Genomic DNA, 16,124 nt, shown 5'->3' on the forward strand with positions numbered 1-16,124 from the left:
CATTTAGTGATTTCCCGTAGTAGAGAAAGAGCTGCCCCCAAGTAGCAAGCCTTCACGGAACTCCTGCCATCAATGGGTTCTGTCCTTAGTGCTATTATGCTCCATGGTACAATAGCTTCATACTATGCATCAGGAGATACAAGCAATTTCCATCTTTTGACACTGTATTAACACTAAATACATTCTGTCCGTGTGTGAAAATGAACTGAAAAGCTTTCTACTGCCTAAGTTCCTGATCCTGGCTGCTACCTTTGCAGCTGACGGCATCACTGACACCAGCATCATCCACGCTGGCAGCTTAATTCCTGATACTGTTCTGATGTTTTTCAGTGGAACTCAAAACTCCTGGGTTTGCAGGCCCAAAGCATTTGATCCTAATCTGTAAGTAGGATATCTTTAGTAAGGGCTCGATGACTGACTGGTTCTGTTGTTCTGAAAGGCTGATGGGTTGGAAGCCTCTCAGTGGAACAAAGAGAACATTTCAAAAAAAATTAAGTTTTATCCTTACTGAGTTAAACTCCAGAAAATGGCTAAACCAAATCATGTCTAAACTATAAATTGTATAAATATGAAGCTGATTCTGAACCAGAGCTGCTTTACTTGGCGAGTCAGGAAGAAGCCCACCATGTCAAGTCACGATACCCAGACAAAGCTGCCCCTGAGAAGAGCCAGAACCCCTGTATTCTCTACTTTGAGTAGTGTACCGATGCCGGCACCCCAATCAAAACAATTCATAAAGCATAAAAAGTACAGCTAATCTAACTTTCTGAGTCAAACTGATTTAGAACCAACGTGGAAAGGGCAAATTGGTATTGTAAAACCAATGTACTGGTTTTATATGCATATGCAGGAAGGAGCAGCTTGACTATTTTCAAAAAGAGAAAAGTCATTCATATTTAAGTAGGAAATTTCAAAATATCAAGTACAGAATGTTATGAAGATTATTCCATTTGACTGAGACTTCTACAGGTTTCTCTCTCCCTTCTTTTTTTTCTTCTGGAAAGGGGACATCCTCCCCTAGGTGGTTAGATACTTTTCTTGGATATAAGGTATAAATCGCTTCAACCAATTCCATGGTCTATAAATGCAAAGAAGGAAATATTCTTTACATACAAATTCCTCATCAGTCACATCCTTCACCCAAACTTTCTCTCCTCCTCCTCCTTTCCTCCACCTGGAGGAAAATTCCCTTCTTTGAACTGCTAGCAGAAGCAATGAATGAGATGGAATGAATTGCCAGCCAGGTCCTTACCTTTGCAGTGTCTGTGCAGCACATCTAATGCAGCAATGAGGAACTCGTGTGCATCCTGTTGCTCGTACCCTGCTAAATGTCGTGCATGCGTCCATACCAGGTGCAATAACCTATATGGAATGTGAGGAGATCGGTGCCCAGAGTAAAACTGCTCAAAGAAAAGAAAAACTTATTGTGAATAAATATTATACTTTACACTCAAAATACACCAAAAAGAAAAAAAGAAAAGAAAAAAAATCTACTATACTCCTGAGTTTTTAAGGAAGTTAGTTTGCTGATGAAAATGGTTCAATTTCCTTTAAACATTAAATCAAAATGAAGACACAGCTTGCAAGAATGGAAAATACTGGACATTTTAAGCATGATTTATATAGCTTTCCCCTCCCACCTCTGATTTCCTGTTTTTGAAGCAGATAAGCCTGGGTGATGAATTGTGACACAGTGATAGCAGACCAAGTACAAGTGAAGTTGTCAACTCTTCCCCGACATTTACTTACTAACAGCATATTAATGCAATCATTAGCCAAATGAACCCACACAGGTATCTAAGGTAGAGAGGAATCTTTACAGCATTACTCACTTATTGTAAAATTTCTGCTGTTTAAAGACCTCAGGCCCTGAGTAAAGAAAAGCTGGAAATAAATGCACCAATACAAACATTGCATAAACAAAAGAGTTAAGTAGTTACACTTCAAAGAGAATGTTAGACTCGACTAAATTTAAAACAATTAACACAGATTATAATATTTGTTTCTTGCCACTGGGGATAATGCTGGCAAAAAAATCTATCTGTTCAAATGGGGGCAATGCCACAAGTTCAAGTGATGTTTTCCTTATAACATTTGAAAAATGAATATCAAACAGAGAAAGCTACAGAACTACTATCACTACCAAGATCGTGTGCTGGAATTCAACAAAATACTCTTCAAGATGTAAAATGAAATATGCACCAGCCCCAAAGCCCATGTTATTATTGTGGGTAGAGAAGACAATTATTTCAGGATTTGACTAGACCAACAACAACAACAACAACAACAAAATCTTTCCCCATCTCTTTTACTTATTATTCAAAGAGAAAGGCACATGAAAGAAAATGTTTTACTCTAAAGGCATACAGTAGGAAGAAAATCAGAAACAAGAAAAATTCACCATTTTTATGATGACCCCTGACTACTTCTCACTTGCCTCTCCCAGAGAAGATTTCTTCCAATGAACTACTTTTTGTTCAATGGGAAACAGCACTTCTATAACCAGACAATGCAAAAAATGCCTTCTCTTTATAAAAAAAGATCAATAGAGAAAAGATGCCAGCAAAAATGACAGTGGTGCTAGGGTACTTGAGTAGAAAGTGAAATCTGCTGCTGCTGCTGCTATTCAACATAATTCAAGGAACTGCAGCAATAAAACCTGTCTGTGGCATAGCTCTGTTCAATTAGTCTCGGAGCACACTGGTCATTTTAACCAATAGCACTCTCTAAGGACTCCACTGCAGACATCAGACCTAGCAGCAGATTTTACTTTACAGAGATGAGGCTTCATTATGATGAAAGAAATCTATTAAGCACTCTGTCAAATAATTGGCTGTTCAGTTATGGAGAGAGGAAACCCATCCCATCAGAACACCATTAAAAGGTTAGCAGTCTGCTCGGACTATCTCTACTATTATTACAGATGTGTCTTCATTTATAAGGGAAAGACAATGCTTGTCTTTTAAACATGTAGAATTATTATTTTTTAAAGAAGCAATTTCTATTGAAGAATAATAACGATGGAAATGGAGGCATGAGTAAAGAAGCATGATTAGCCATCATTAAATGTACTTTATTCCTTTCATCTAAAGTGCTCAGGAACTCAAAGTACTAGCATCTCATTAATGGGTCTTAACCTACAAGAGGCAGAATGAGGTGGAATAGAAAATTGGAAACCTGTAACAGGTTTAGATTTGCCCTCATTCAAGTGTAATTTATTTAAATGTAATCTGTAGCTACATACTTAAGGCTAAATGAATTCTGTAAATATTCAGAAAATAAAACAAGTTTAAAACAGTATTAGAAATAATATCTAAGTGTAAGTAAGTATGCTCAATACCTGATCTCAAAATAATTAGGCTTTGCTATTTTATAACAAGTCCCAAAAGTCTAAGTTCAGTTTCAAGCTTTAATAGTTTTAAACTGCACTAAGATTTTTTTGGACACCCTGTGTAACTTTCTCACTGCAAAACTTCAAAAAAACCAACCAAACAAAAAACACTACACCAAATGAAAGTAATTATAATTGCAGCAGGAAGAAAAGAATGGGATTCTGCCACACAGGGAAAAGCTTTCTGAAATAGAAGTGGCAAGATGAGCTGCAACACGTTCCCATTCACCTTAACCTCCTACAGTGAGCAATTCAATAGGCTTGTTTTTCAAGGTTTAGCTTCTATCCTGCTCCTCTCTGGCAGTACTCAGGTCTGAACCCTACCACATCCCTCCTAATACCAGGCAGAGTACTGAACTCATCCAGCCCCAAAATAAAAAATAAAGTTGAAGGTTTATGAAATGGAGGAGGGACTCTGAAGGTCAGATCTAGTTGGAGGGTACGGGACTTCCGCAGTGTGGAATAAGGACATACTGATCTAACTGTGGCCCTTCCCCATGGAGTTTGTAAACTACAAACCATCCCCATCAGCCAAGCAGGCCTTAGATACTGGTTAGTCTCAGGAGCGTGGCCAGTGATGCAATGCAGCAGAGGAAGGGGAGGAAACAAAGTACAGAAGTAACTGATCAGAATCAAGGGACAGCTGTCAAAGAAACTCTCAACAGATAAACTAGCAAGGAGGTTTAAAAAAAAGAAGGGAAAGTGAATAGATAATCTAGAAAAAAATAAGATAGACTGAAAAAAGAAAAATTATGCAGTGACAAAGGGTAGTCCCCTAAACTCCAAATGAAAAAGAAAGCAGATGAATTATACAGGATCACAAAAACAATAAAACAAGAGAAACCAAAGAATGGTTCAAATAGGAAATAAAAATAGATGACATAAAAAATGAAACTAAGACAGAAATCGAGGCTCTCAACGAAGAAAATCAGTAAGATAAATGGGAGCATAGACAACTGAGACCACTTGTCTCCAAAACAAGTCAATGAGTTTTAGTTTCAAATCTGTTCTTTTTACTTTTGTCTTATAAAAAAAGAAAAGAAATGGGGGTGTATGGGGAGAGAATAGCAAAAACTCAAAGATCTTGAAGAAAATTTAATAGAACAGAAACAAACCTATCAACATTTGAAGAAATATGAATTCTATATAAGCCTAAGTGAGTGGCTGTGAAGACAGGTTGTGCAGAGATAACTTAAGCATCATAGGTCTCGCTGAAAAATAATGATCTAAAAAGCTTGAAAATCATAATACAGGAAAATATTGTGAAAGTTGGCCAGAAGTATTGAAAGCTCAGGGTTAAGTAAAGATTGATAAAATTCACAAACCATTACCAAAGAGAAACCCCAAGCTTAAAATACAAAGAAGTCTAATATTTAAACTTCAGGCTTTAAAATGTCAAATGATAAAGACTACGAGTGGCAAAGATAAAGACCTTTAACTACCTAGGAAAATCAGTTTGATATATCAACATCAACATTTACAAACCAACCAACAAATATTTATTACATGCCAGATCTATAGTAATTTTGGGGCTGGGGAGGGAGGGCAATGGCTTGGTACTGATCAGGAGAGGCTTTGAGTAGAAGGTATTACATAAGTACAGCTGTTTTTTTGGAGGGGGGAAGGTGAGGAGGGAAGAAGAGTATAAGTGAAGGCTAGGAAGGGAAAAGGGGCCAGACTGTGAAGGAGATACTAGAGGCAATAATGGGAAGTTTATGGGGCGGAGGGGTGGGGCAGGGGAGGCAAGAAAAACAATTAGGAAGCTACTGCAATAGTCCAAGCAAGAGGCTCAGTTGCTGAACTGGGGTGGTGGCCATGTGAGTCAAGAGAAGGGAACAGATATAAATGACACTGTGGAGGAGAAAACAAGATTTGGCAACTGATTAGCTCTGGGATGGTTGTGTGAGGAGAGTCCACAGCAACGGACAACGTCAAGGTTGTGAATCCAAGTGCCTGGAAGGATGGGGATACCCTCAGCAGAAACAAACACGACTACTGAGTCTGAGGGGAAATTGAGTTCGGTTTTGAACATGACTACTTTGAGATGTCCACAGGACATCTAGTCTGAGGTAGCTGCTGACGAAGAGAAGAAAGCTGGGATTAATCTGCACAGAGAGGATGACTGAACCTATGGGAGCTGGTAAAGTTACCAGTGAGAAAGAAAGAGAGAGAGAAAGGGCCCCATGAAAGAACACTGGGACATTTACCAGTTAGGAGGTGAGAAGTGTAGGATGATTCAGCAAAGGAGGGAAAGTAGGAGAACCAAGAGAACAGGGTCACAAAAACGTTAGAGTATCAAGGAGGAAAGGGTGATCAACAGTGACAAACACTGCAGAGAGCTCAAGCTGGTAATTAAGAGACCACTGGTCACTTTGGAGAGAGTGATGAAGTCAGAAGCCAGAGTACAGAGGGTTGAGAAATGAATGTCAATACTGAGCAGTGCACTAAGCCAGGCCCAGGGCAAAACGGAAAGCTTAGATACTCCAGGTCCCCTTCCCTTCTCAAGGAGCTTACATTTGAAGTCTCAGTTTCTCTGTACATGGGTCTAATACCACTTTCAGTACCTATCCATAGACTATTGTGAGGAAGAAAGTTCGTTGTAAATGTCTAAGCATTATAAGCGGAGTTAGTGCTACTACTTTTAATGATAATCTATTAGTTTAATTTTAAAATATTTTTAAAAAACTAATGTGGGGGCAGCTAGGTGGCACAGTGGATAGAGCACTGACCCTGGAGTCAGGAGGAACTGAGTTCAAATTCAGCCTCAGACACTTAACACTTACTAGCTGTGTGACCCTGGGCAAGTCACTTAACCCCAACTGCCTCACCCCAAAAAAACCAAAACCAAAACTAATATGAATAAGCATTTTGTTTGGAATCTCTAAATCTTAGTTACACATTCCTTCAGTAATTTTATTGAGGCCTATGACTACAAATACCACGCAACCTAAATGGCAGGGCAAAACACTAAAAAGCAAATAAGTTTAGTTAACCTAGTAAAGAGACTTTGAAGTAAGTAGATTATGCAGTAAAAAGACTTTATGAATCCTTGCCTGTAACCTCAAATTTTTTAAAAGGTGGAAGTATAAAAATATAACAGACATAGCACATCTTTTCCAATTCTATGTTTTTGCTCCTATTTTCCTCACCTGGAATGCCTCCTTTCATCTATATTTTATGTATTTTTCAAGGATTCCCTGGTCTAGTGGAAAGAAGTTTGGACTTTGGATTTAGAAGACCCTAGCTCAAGTGCATTTGTAGCTGTGCGACCAAGGACAAGTCATATAACCTTCAGTTTCCCCATTTGAAAAGTGGGGATACCATCTACTGCTTCAGAGAACTATCTTGGGAAAGCATTCTGTAAACTGTAAGGGGTGACATAAATAGAAGTTGTTATTATCAATAAAGGCCCTAATCAAGTTCAGTCTTCATCAGTGAAAATCTTGCATAACTACTCTAGCAACTCTCTGAACTCCCTCCCTTCTCCTATGAATTCCTACTGTACTCCTATATTCTGACCCCCTGATTCAGGATTTTATTATATTGTGGGCCTAGAATTAAGTAAGAGAAAAGAAGATTGGGTTACTTCAGGAAAATTACAAACTCTTTTAAAGATCTCAAACTTCTCCCCAAAACAAAGGCTCATCTTTTTTATACCAGTCTTCATCTGTTGTGCTGTGGCTATGAGTGATAACCATGCTGCCATCTCCAAAGAATTAAAATGGGAGTTTTTGGGGTAGCTAGGTGGCGCAGTGGATAAAGCACTAACCTTGGATTCAGGAGGACCTGAGTTCAAATCCAGCCTCACACACTTGACACTTACTAGCTGTGTGACCCTGGGCAAGTCACTTAACCCTCATTGTCCCACAAAACAAAAAAACCCAAAAAAACAAAATAAAATGGGAGTTTTTCCTCAGAGGGGGGCAATGGAGAGGTCCATGTTGGTCTGAGCTGTAACACATAACCAATAAGAAACTACAAAGAAAAATCCAAACAACAAAGGATTGTGTGCCTGAAAATGACCAGTCACATCATGAGAGTGAGGGATAGCTAATGGATGGCCTATATTATGTACTCCAATGGGACCCTCAGGAGAAATCGAACAAAGCTGCAAGCATATGTGGTGATCCCCTATCCCCTACGAGCTTATGGGAGGACAAAGACAAGACTCACCCAGGTAGGCATGGACGGGTTAGGATCTATATATCCCTGGAGTGAACACTGAAATTATGGATTCATTTGAGAATATGAGTTTAAGATTTGCGAAGGACTTTCTATGTAAAGGACTTTGTATGGACCACCTTATTAGAGTCTCACCTACAACCTTGTGAGGTGGGCTCTACAGGTCAGACTGTTCTTATTTTACAGATAAAAAAGCTGAGGTTCAGGGAGGTTAAGTGACTTTCTTATGACCCCCCAGTAAGTATAAGATAAAGGACTTAAACTCTGGTCTAACATCTGGTCCAGACTCCATTTGCTATCATGTTGTCTCTCAAGAGAGGGGAAACAGTATTAAAAACAAAATACCGGAGGTAGCTAGATGGCGCAGTGGATAGAGCACGGGCCCTGGAGTCAGGAGTACCTGAGTTCAAATCCAGCCTCAGACACTTAACACTTACTGTGTGACCCTGGGCAAGTCACTTGACCCCAACTGCCTCACTAAAAAAACAAAAACAAAAAAACCCAAAATACTGAACTGGACTTGCCCCCTCCCAAAAAAGTTTGCAAATGGTACAGGAATCTGTGGGGAAATGTGACATCATTTTTGCTTCCATTTATGGAAGACAGGTGCAGGATTTAGAGGACAATTTCTCTTAGTTTCCTATACCAATGCTTCTCCTAGTATATAGTTCAAAAACAAACAAAAAAAACTCCTTGACTAAACGCTGGGGGTTGGTTTAGTGTGAGAGTTAGATATTTTAGTTGAAGGAATCTGTCAACAGACCCAGTGCAGGCTACTGCTACATTCACTGCATCTATATTTCCAACTTCCTCTCAATCCAGTGTTTGGGAGGAGAGCTGATGATATCCTTGCCAATCCTGTTAAGCTGTAGAAAAGCGTGGGTGGCAGGAGGAAATAGAGAACATTGATAAGCTTCCTCTGGGGCCTCCATGATTGGCTAGATTTAATCACATTCATATCCTAATTTAGGTCACAAGTCAGTGGTGGCAAAAATGCAAGAGCAATAAATCCCACATGTCCGTAGCTCACTAAACCAGCACGTTATAGTTCTGCAATTTAAGGAGAGTTGTGATCTTTCCCCTATTTGCTCTCTACTGGAAGCGTGTAAGCCTTTACTCCATTATATTTCAAATGAGAGGGAACTGTTAAAGCAGCAGAAGCTAAAATGTTAATTGCTGCAATTACTTATTCTAAAAGCATAACATATGTGGTGCTCAGAAAAAGAAAAAAAACCCAACAAAAACCAAACCTCCTAGCTTTATCTACTGAAATTTCACTGGGATGGAGAGAGGTTGGAGCGGTTCTCTGTGGGAGAATTTTTAAAAATTCTTAAAGAGAAAATTTCTATGCCTAAATAGCTGCCCTGCTACAAATGACAATATCATTAGCTTAAAAACCTGACTGCTTGCTAACTGATGTTCCTTACCCATCACTTTTCCCACCTTGACCTTGGAACAATTTTACTTAAATTTGAACAGTTAAATTGCAGCCCCAAAATACACTTGTAGGATATTGTAAAACTATGCTCTGAGTTACCTGAAATTATTATACATAAAAAGATGGTCAATATCATATTGGTTGCTTAGGATGGAACTTTTAAAATATTTTATATTTATTGAGCAATATGCAACAATCATGTGACATTAACATAACACCTAAAAAACCTTACAAGTGATTTTACATAATGTTACGGCATTTAAGCCTCACAATAACCCTCTGAGGTAAAAATACCTCATAAAGATTCCCATTTGACAGATAAGGAATGTGAGGTTCAGAGAGGTCATTTGACTTGTCCATGGCGAAGGGGAGTGCAGGGAGGTTGTTTGAAACCAGTTTTGCCCCACACTCTAGCTCCTCCTCCCTGATGCCCCATTGAGAAGTAAGTATATGGAACAGAACCATTCTCCAGTTTACTTGCCACAACGGTCCTGGAGATGACTGTGCAGATGATGATGACATGAGATCTCTTTTTGTAAAGGATCACTACATAGTTCTTCACAAAGATCAAAAACCGATAAGAAAAAGAGATGATGTATGGGTAGTGTGGCAGGTAGACTGGATAGTTCTTAACTTTCACAGGGTCAGATTCTTTATTTTAAGAGTTATATTCCATGGTTCTAAGTTCTACACCCAAGCACAAATCGAGTGGGGCCAATTATGTTCCTGTGCTTCAGCTCATCGATGTTGCTTCTTAAGGGAAGCAAGAGTTTAGAAGAGTCTGGTCTTGACTTGACTCTGACTTCAACAAATGACCACATAAAACATGCCCTAAATCAGTAAGAGCAAGAGAAATATGATTAAAACACTTCTGAGGTTTCACTTCACACCATGCAACCTGGCCAAGATGTCAACTCTCTCAATGGGATAAGCTTTCATCACCTTGGGATCCTGCCTCATCACTCCCTGGCTCTCTGATTGGACAGGGGGCACATGAACTCCAAACCTCCGTTTGGGGAGAGAGCCCAGTTCAGCTACCTTCTCATTTCTCACTTGACTATACTACTGTGGGACTTCTCCAACCAGAATTAAGTAAGAGAAAAGAAGGCTGGCTTACTTCAGTTAAAGTATAAACTCTTCCCTTTTTGATTTTAAGTTCTTTGAGGGCATGGACTGGTGTGTGGGTGTGTGTGTGTGTGTGTGTGTGTGTGTGTGTGTGTGTGTGTGTGTTGTATCTGTAACCCCGGGGCTTAGAATAGAGTCTGGCACAAAAGAGGTGTTTAATAAATGTTTACTGACTGATAGTCAAAGTCAGAAAGGCTTTGATGAGAGGCACACTGATGTAAGTATAGCTGTGAAGTGGTCCTATCATTTTAGATATTAATTTGAAGTTAGGAAAGAAAAGTAACTATACTGTCCATACCTCTGGACTCAAAGGCCCAACTATTGGATATATACTTACTCCAAAGGTCTAATACGTATCAAAATGTTCACAGATACAATTTTTGTAGTAGCAAAGAACTGGAAACAAAGTGGGTCCCCATCATCTGGGGAACAGTTGAAAAAAAACTATTGCATAGGAATAGAAGGGAATATTAATGTGCAATAAAAATGACAAACAAGGAATCTGGAGAAATATGCAAAGGTTTCTATGAAATGATGCAGAGGAAATAAACAGAATCAAGAGAATGTTATACAATGACTAATACAATGTAAATATAATGATCACCAGAAGGAAGGTGAACTTTTGATTAACTATTAAAATGCAATGAAGGCCCTGGGGGACAGATCACGAAACACACCTCCTCCCTCAGAGCTAGGAAGCAGAGGGTTACTAGTACAAGATATTTGTACAGATGCAGTTATTACATCAGATGTTTTGTTTGTTTTTCTTTTGTCATTAGGGAGGACTCAATACGGAGGGGGAAGTATGGAAAAGACTGTAATGCAAAGACAAAAGATATCCATAACTCATTTTTTAAAACAAAGAAATTCAAGCCGATTTTAGTGCTAGAGATGGAGCTGAACCTCTATACCATTAGAGATAATTTAGCTAAATTATATCAGTTTATAAGTAAGGAAATTGAGGTCCAGAGAGATTAAGCCATATTGCTCAAGGCCACAGAGCTGGTAATTCAAACAAAATCAAAACTTTTCTAGTCATTTGCTATATTTCATTAGCTCTACTTTACTGGTTCAGAAAGCTAAAGATGATGACTAGTTTTCAAAACAATAAAATATGATGAACTACAGTCTTAAGGAAGATACAAATGCCCAATCACACTGAACTTTCCACTGGTCAAAATTTATTCTGATATTCAACCTATTAGAACTACCCACGTTCAAAGTGTTTAAAACACCTACCTTGGTGGCAGCTAGGTGGAGCAGTGGATAAAGCACTGGCCCTGGATTCAGGCAGACCTGAGTTCAAATCCAGCCTTAGAAACTTGACACTTACTAGCCATGTGACCCTGGGCAAGTCACATAACCCTCACTGCCCCACAAAACAAAACAACAAAAACAAAACAACTACCTCATAATGTCAATTGATTCTTTAAAAATATTTTTGGTAAAACAACCCAATGCTAGTAGGGACATCTAGGTCCATAGAAATAATGTTAAAAATGAATTATTAACCAGAAAATATTACAATGAAGTTTCAGTGACGTTAGGTAGGAAATGATAAACATGTCAGTGCTGTTATTATGAGACATTACATCACTTACATGTGGCACATGGCTGTATACTGAATCCCATTTTATACCCAGTCTCCTTTTTCAGTTGAATGCATTTTATTATTTTACTTTACATTTATTATACACTGACTGAATGGAACTAACCCATTTTTCTGATTCAAAGTTCTTGCAACCTAAATATTACCAACTCTTTCCCCCCCTCCAAAACAGGAACTGCATTTTCTTGGGAAAAGGGGATTATTATTTGAGGAATAACAATGAATGTTGTCAACAACCAAATAAGTAGAGGGGTTTTTATTATTAGTACCTCAAGACTGAAATATCAGTTCAAAATGTTAAAAATTGGGAGATATCAGTAAGTGATAAAATAATGTGACAACATAGTTGCTTGAAACGAAGCAAGACTTGCAGTTGGAGGAAAACATCTTTGGGGGGGGGCAGGGCAATTGGGGTTAAGTGACTTGCCCAGGGTCACACAGCTAGTAAGTGTTAAGTGTCTGAGGCCATATTTGAACCCAGGTCCTCCTGAATCCAGGGCTGGTGCTTTATCCACTGCACCACCTAGCTGCCCTCCAAACAGAATTTATTATTAAATGAAATAATTTGATATGGAGATTATAAATACTCACTCTAATTTTCCACTTCCTTTTTTTTTTTGGGGGGGTGAGGCAGTTGGGGTTAAGTGACTTGCCCAGGGTCACACAGCTAGTAAGTGTTAAGTGTCTGAGGCCGGATTTGAACTCAGGTCCTCCTGAATCCAGGACCGGTGCTCTATCCACTGCACCACCTAGCTGCCCCTAATTTTCCACTTCCTCCCTTAATAGTCTGCACAAAACAAGTCCAGGATTTCTTCTGTTCCTATACCCAAGGTACAGTCAGCTAGGAAATAAGGTAGAATACTAAAAATGGCATTTTTGACAAGACCCTCAGTTTCATTAAGGGACTCTAAAAGGATGGGCAGAGCAATTATAAATCTCTACAAAGTCTAGAAAATATTTCATCTTTTCTGAAGATGCCTATTTTGAAAAACAGATTTAATAGTTTGAAATGGAAAAAGTCCTTTTTAAGCAGCACCTCTGATAGAATTAGTGATAGAGCTACAAAATGAAAAAATAAAAAACAAGAATCACTTCCCTCAAAGAACTTAGAATATTATATGAATAATACAACATGTACCTTAAATAAGTACGCTGCATGTCAGAATGTAATAAGGCTATAATATCATAGACATTTAAAAAATTTGGAGGGAGAAGAGATTTATTTAGCTAGGGTGAGGTAGGAGACAGGGAAGGAGAAGGGGAAGAAATCAGGAGAGGCTTTATTCAAAAGGCATACTCTAGGGTGGCCTTGAAAGAAGAAAAGGACTTGAATAGGGAGAACATTACCATTACTGTAGGGATAGCTTGCACCAATAGGAATCAGTGGGTGAGTTAGCTTGGATTCAAGGCTGTATGGAAACCTGGAGGTCACCAAAAGCAAACTCTACATTTAAAAGATGAGGAAACTGATGCCCAGAATTGTGAAGTGGCCTGGTCCTTTGTGCCCCTCCCTTCCCCCTCTCCATGCCAGTATTTTTTCCATGATACCATACTGCCTTAAACTCAATTTGTTTGAAAAGCATCTACGGTGAGCATGGGCTAAGCTCTGGAGATAAAAACAATACCAAACAAACTCGTACCTGTCTTCAAGAACCTTACATTTCGAGGGATGGGGAGATGTACAGAAATAAATGCAAAATAAATTCTTGGGGAGTGGGGGAGAACATTAATAAGTCAGAGAATTAGGAAAGGCACCTGATTTGAGCCTTCAACAAACTCTTGTGGCTCCCTATAGCCTTAGGATCAAATATAAAATGCTCTGTTTGGCATTCAAAACCCTTAATAACCTAGCTCTCTTCTACCTTTCTAGTCTTCTTATACCTTACCTCCCCAACATAGCTGAGTGGAAAACAGACTAGATTAGGGGAAGACCTGATATAGGCATAACTTTCAGCAGGCTATTGCAATAGTCCAAATGTGAGATGATGAGGGCTGTACCAGGGTGGTGGCAATGTCAGAGAAAAAAAAGGAGTGTAGAGGAGAGACACTGCAGAGGTGAAATTGACAGTGACTGGTAAGAATGTTCACTAAAGTACAGGCAGGGACAGATCCCTAAGGCACTCCACTATAGACTCCACTCAAGCTGACAAAGAAAACTCCAAGCCAAATTATTCAGTTGGAGCCTAATGAATAACAAAGTCCTGATCTTATGATGCACAGAGAAGAAGTTACTGGATTACTGAAGGTTATGCCAACAGAATGAAAACTCTGGGGGTAGTTTCTACCTTAGAAGAAAGACTTTGTGCATAATCCTAGAAACAAACTATAAGAATACTTCTTTTGCAGAGGCTTTGCTAAAGCACGTTCTAACTCAGCACCATTCAGCAGGTCACAGCAAACCATGAAATAAAGAAAGACACGAAATGACCGTCAGTGCTGTGTGGCTTCCTTTCAATTCAGAGCTGTGTAAAAGGGGGCAGATGGTTATTAGGAATTAAATAGTTTATAGACCATCCATACACATTAAATTAACTTTTGGTACTCCAAAGATGAGATCCTTGTCTAGTGAATGAGTAGATACTGGAAGATACAGGAGAAATTAAATATCAATCCTGATATAGTCTCTCTATAAAAGAAGCCATTAGATAAAAATAAGTTGCAGCTAAATGGAAGGATGGTTTGAAGGTTATCACTGAAAAAAAAAAGGAATTACAAGCATCTCAAAAAACACAAGGATGAAAACAACAGCTTACGCACTAGTAGCCATTACAGAGCATGAAGTTGAAGAGATCCTCTAAATTAAGCAAAAATATACTTTAAATCTTGGTCATGCAAATGCAAAGGTGAGCAAAGGACTATAAAAAGTATTGAAAAATGATTCAAAAGTAAGAGGCAGAAGCCAAAGGTTTACGGATCATATAGAAGCTTTACATCTATTTATCATGAATGCACTCTCTGAGACGAGAAAATCAAGCCACTAAAGACTGCAACACAAAATAACATTACAAAAGGGAAACATTCAAACAGATAGCAAATGACTGGATGCCAACATGTAAGTTATTTCTGGATTAACTGTATAGTTGAACCATTTGACATTAAAACAAAGATAAAAATCATTAAAAGATGAAAAGAAATAATAAAAAGGAGAAGATGTGGCATGTAATTCAGGTATTTCCAATCTGACCTATCTAAAATGGCTGTTGACAGTGAAATATAGGAAACAGATCATGTATCAACATGGGCCATCACCATTTCCTAAAAAAGTGTAACTGATATAAATCAACTGTCAAACAAGCAGACTGAAAAGCCCCAGCCAGTCAACATTTAACCTCCCTGGCAATAGGAAAGATATAGTACCCAAGGGCAACACTAATTTAGAGTATAGACTGGTTTGTAAACTCTTACAGAGGAGATGGATGGACAATTTTGAACACAGTCTTGTAACGAGGAACAGAAACAGAAAGATGTTGAGAAAATTTAGCTAGTTCAACTTGAAAGCATTTAAGGATGAAACTAGGAGGACAATGAATACATATATTTTTTTCTTAAGAAAGGATGCAGGGGCAGCTAGGTGGCTCAGTGGATAGAGCACCGGCCCTGGATTCAGAAGGACCTGAATTCAAATCCGACCTCAGACACTTGATACTTACTGGGTTGTCTTGAACCCAGGTCTCCCTAACCTAACTCCTAAATCTTGTTTCTGATACATACTAGCTCTGTAGCCTCTCAGGATTAGAGATGAGTTTCTGATCTGCATTAGGGGGAGCCCTCTAAAGTAATGAAATCACAGGTTGTGATCTCTTCCAACCTCCTGCCCCCCAAACTTTTGGGGTTTTTTTGCAGGGCAATGGGGGTTAAGTGACTTGCCCAGGGTCACACAGCTAGTAAGTGTCAAGTGTCTGAGGCCAGATTTGAACTCAGGTCCTCCTGAATCCAGGGCTGGTGCTTTACCCACTGTGCCACCTAGCTGCCCCCCCCCAAACTTTTAGTAACATTGTTTGACTGTTTTGAAATACATTCACTCTCTGAAAAAAAACCCAAGTTTTAGATCACCCACAGGGCAATGTGCAAAGCAGGTCAGAACACTGTAAGAAAATAATGAGCTTTGCCAACGCCCAAAGGCCCCAGATTGATTGGATTGACTGAGATTGACTGACTTTGCTGATTAATGTACTTAAAGTTAATTCAATTGAAACCACACCTGCCTGACTGAAGAGAGGGTGTGTTCTCAGGAACTGTGGACTCTGACATCAACACAGGACCACGCCCAAGTCCAGTGAGCCAATGATGCTAACCAATTAGCTTGAAGTAGTGTGTATGGACCACCTCTCCTGGGGATTCAGAGGAAGCTGGGACCGGCAGTTCACTGACTGAACAGG

The 16,124-nt window shown here is 39.1% G+C and overlaps 1 protein-coding gene across 2 annotated transcripts in view; it reads right to left on the reverse strand.

The window, feature by feature from the left end:
- The window catches only part of USP22 (ubiquitin specific peptidase 22), a 272,625-nt gene that overhangs the window by 39,492 nt on the left and 217,009 nt on the right, over window positions 1-16,124 (reverse strand). For both annotated transcript variants that reach the window (XM_043966431.1, XM_043966439.1), the window contains one exon: window positions 1,253-1,400. In XM_043966431.1, the coding sequence (XP_043822366.1) occupies window positions 1,253-1,400 (148 nt within the window). The remainder of the gene's footprint in view (window positions 1-1,252; window positions 1,401-16,124) is intronic.

The sequence above is a fragment of the Dromiciops gliroides genome, chromosome 1, assembly GCF_019393635.1.
Source record: "Dromiciops gliroides isolate mDroGli1 chromosome 1, mDroGli1.pri, whole genome shotgun sequence".
NCBI lineage: Eukaryota > Metazoa > Chordata > Mammalia > Microbiotheria > Microbiotheriidae > Dromiciops > Dromiciops gliroides.